The sequence below is a fragment of the Cynara cardunculus genome (genome assembly GCF_001531365.2).
Source record: "Cynara cardunculus var. scolymus isolate 2C chromosome LG 14, CcrdV1, whole genome shotgun sequence".
Lineage (NCBI taxonomy): Eukaryota > Viridiplantae > Streptophyta > Magnoliopsida > Asterales > Asteraceae > Cynara > Cynara cardunculus.
Window position 1 is genome coordinate 7,456,724 of NC_037541.1, and position 2,699 is coordinate 7,459,422.

General features: G+C 41.1%; 1 protein-coding gene across 1 annotated transcript; it reads left to right on the forward strand.

Annotated features, from left to right (window-relative positions):
- Positions 1-337: 337 nt before the first annotated feature.
- Positions 338-1,360, forward strand: LOC112526391. Its single transcript, XM_025136678.1, has one exon. It carries the CDS (start codon positions 338-340, stop codon positions 1,358-1,360), a length of 1,023 nt encoding a protein of 340 aa, XP_024992446.1.
- Positions 1,361-2,699: the final 1,339 nt, after the last annotated feature.

Here is a 2,699-nt window from a genome sequence, read left to right on the forward strand (position 1 = left end):
ATGGCGATGTAACCGCGAGAGAGATGTATTAGCGGTGTAACCGCGAGAAACATAAATATGCTTATGTTTTAGAACAGGTTTGATTCTAAACTGATTGTTTGGAACGTATATTGTTTGTATGAGATTTATACACTCACTAGACCTTTTGGTCTAACGCTCAGTTGTTGGATTAACCTGTTTTGCAGGTCAGCGTACTTTGCAAGATAAGGGCAAAGGAAAAGTTTAAATGATGATAATTGATTGTTCATATATGTATTATAGATACATTTTGTTAGTCCATGTTTTGTAATAATACTGTTTTTAGTATTATGAGTATGATGATGTGAATTATGTGTATATGGGTTTACAAGGGTTGTTACAGAAGGTGTCATTTCAGAATGATATTGGAACATCTTCTTCTGAAAGTAACAAGAATGTTGAGTCACCAGTCCCTTATAACAAACCTATCATCATCCATGCACCCCCTAGTCAATCTTCTAAGAAACCAGTCATAGCCCCTGTTCCTCCTTATATACCTTTTCCACAAAGGTTGAGGAATCAGAAAGAGGAGTTGCAATTCAAAAAGTTTCTTGACGTGTTCAAACAGCTACATATCAACATCCCATTGGTTGAAGCTATTGAACAAATTTCAAGTTATGCAAAATTCCTCAAGGACATTTTGAGCAAGAAGAAGAAACTGAACGAATTTGAGACTGTGGTTCTAACAGAAGGTTGTATCGCCCTCCTTTCAAATAAAATTCCCTCTAAACTCAAAGATCCCGGGAGTTTCACAATTCCCTGTTCAATAGGTGAGAAAAAATTTGGAAAGGATTTATGTGATTTAGGTGCCAACATTAACCTCATGCCCTTGTCAGTATTCAATACCTTAGGCATAGGTGAGGCTAGACCAACCACAGTTACCCTTCAGTTAGTAGAAAAATCCATAGCTCACCCAAAAGGAAAAATTGAGGATGTACTAGTCCAAGTGGATAAATTCATTTTTCCCGCTGACTTCATCATTCTTGATTTTGAGGCTGATAAAGAGATTCCAATCATCCTAGGAAGACCATTCTTAGCAACCGGTAGGACTTTGATTGATGTTCAGAAAGGAGAATTGACTATGAGAGTGAATGATCAGGATGTCACTTTTAATGTTTTCAAATCCATGAAATACCCTGATGAAAAAGATGAGTGTTCTAACTTGAGTGTCATTGAGTCCTTGTGCCACAAAGAAGGAGTTAAATCTATGTTAGACTTAAGCAAGACTGAAGTTGTTGAGGAGATAAAACATGGAGAGGAAAGTGAGATCACCCTATTGCAAGACACCTTTGCTTTTGAGCTATTGGAAAGAGAGTGGAAAAACCCATGCCACATCTATTGAGTCACCACCAGGGTTCTTACACCCTTCCCAATCATCCATTCCTCCCACTTCACAACCAGCCACGTCCACCTCACCAAATCTAGCCAATTTACCCCCATGGTTGCTCAGATCAATCTTACCTTGTCCCACACCTTTTAGAACCATTAGACGTATCCAACAATCAGTATCCTTAACCCAAACATCCCCTCTATCTGCTGCCTTAACCCAACCAGCCACCACGCCCATTGTTCTTCCTACCCAAACAGTCCCTGCACCTACTGTTTCAACTCAACCAACCTCTCTACCTGTTGTATTAAACCAAACATCCCCTTTACCCACTATTCCTACCCAAACAGCCCCTCTACCTACTGTTTTGACCCAACAAGCCACTAGCCATACTGATATACCTACCCAAACATCCCCTCCCACTACTACAGCACCACCCCCTCTATTCCCACTAAACCAAAACCAAAAGCCCGTCGTCCAGCCACTAGATCAACGGAGTGTCATGTCACTAAGCGTATGACTAAAGAGGAAGGAGATGCCATTGATGTAGGGGCATATGTTCCCAAAGGTCTACCTAAACAAAAAGGAGACGGGCTGTGGACTCCTGATGAGGACATCCCATTGTCCCAACTTAGGAGATCCAAAAGACATCATGTAGAACCAAGCCCGCCCAAAAAGAGTACCCGCACTAGATGATTGGACAGCTATAGTGAGAGTAGACAAAAGCCTAGAAATTTTCAAAAGTTCAAGACTTTTTTGGGATTAGGAGAGAGAGGGTTTGATAAGAGTTGTCTTGAGACCTATCCATTTATCAATGACATTGTCATCCAAAGGGGATGGGAGGCTTTCGCTGCTGTGAGAGAGCCTTACTTCCACAAATGGGTCCAAGAGTTCTATGCCTTAGTTTCATCTACCCGCACTACCTCGGTTCATATTAGGGTAAAAAGATCTCTTACTCTTCACATGCTATCAATAATTTCTATGATTTGAGTGCACCTCCAGTTTGTGAGTATCGCAGGTTGTTACATGATCACACTGACGAAGAGTTGAAGATGGTGCTTACTGTCGTGGCAGAAGGAGCCACTTGGAAGTCACCCCAAAAGTGCAGTCCGCTTAAATTCCAAACCAATTTGTTGAAAAAGAATGAGGCTGTTTGGAACCACTTTTGTGATACTCTTTTTACCCAACCACACATGACTCAAGTACCTCATTAGACCGCATGATCTTACTTTATTGTATTCTTCCAGGAAATGCGGTTGATGTAGGGGCAGTCATTTCTAATGCCATTCAAGGTTACACATGAAAACTCATCGACTGACTCTACTTCCCGGCTTTGATACATGGATTGATGAAG

Coding starts and splice junctions, on each gene's coding strand:
- LOC112526391 (XM_025136678.1), top strand. CDS start 338: ATGGGTTTACAAGGGTTGTTACAGAAGGTGTCATTTCAGAATGATATT.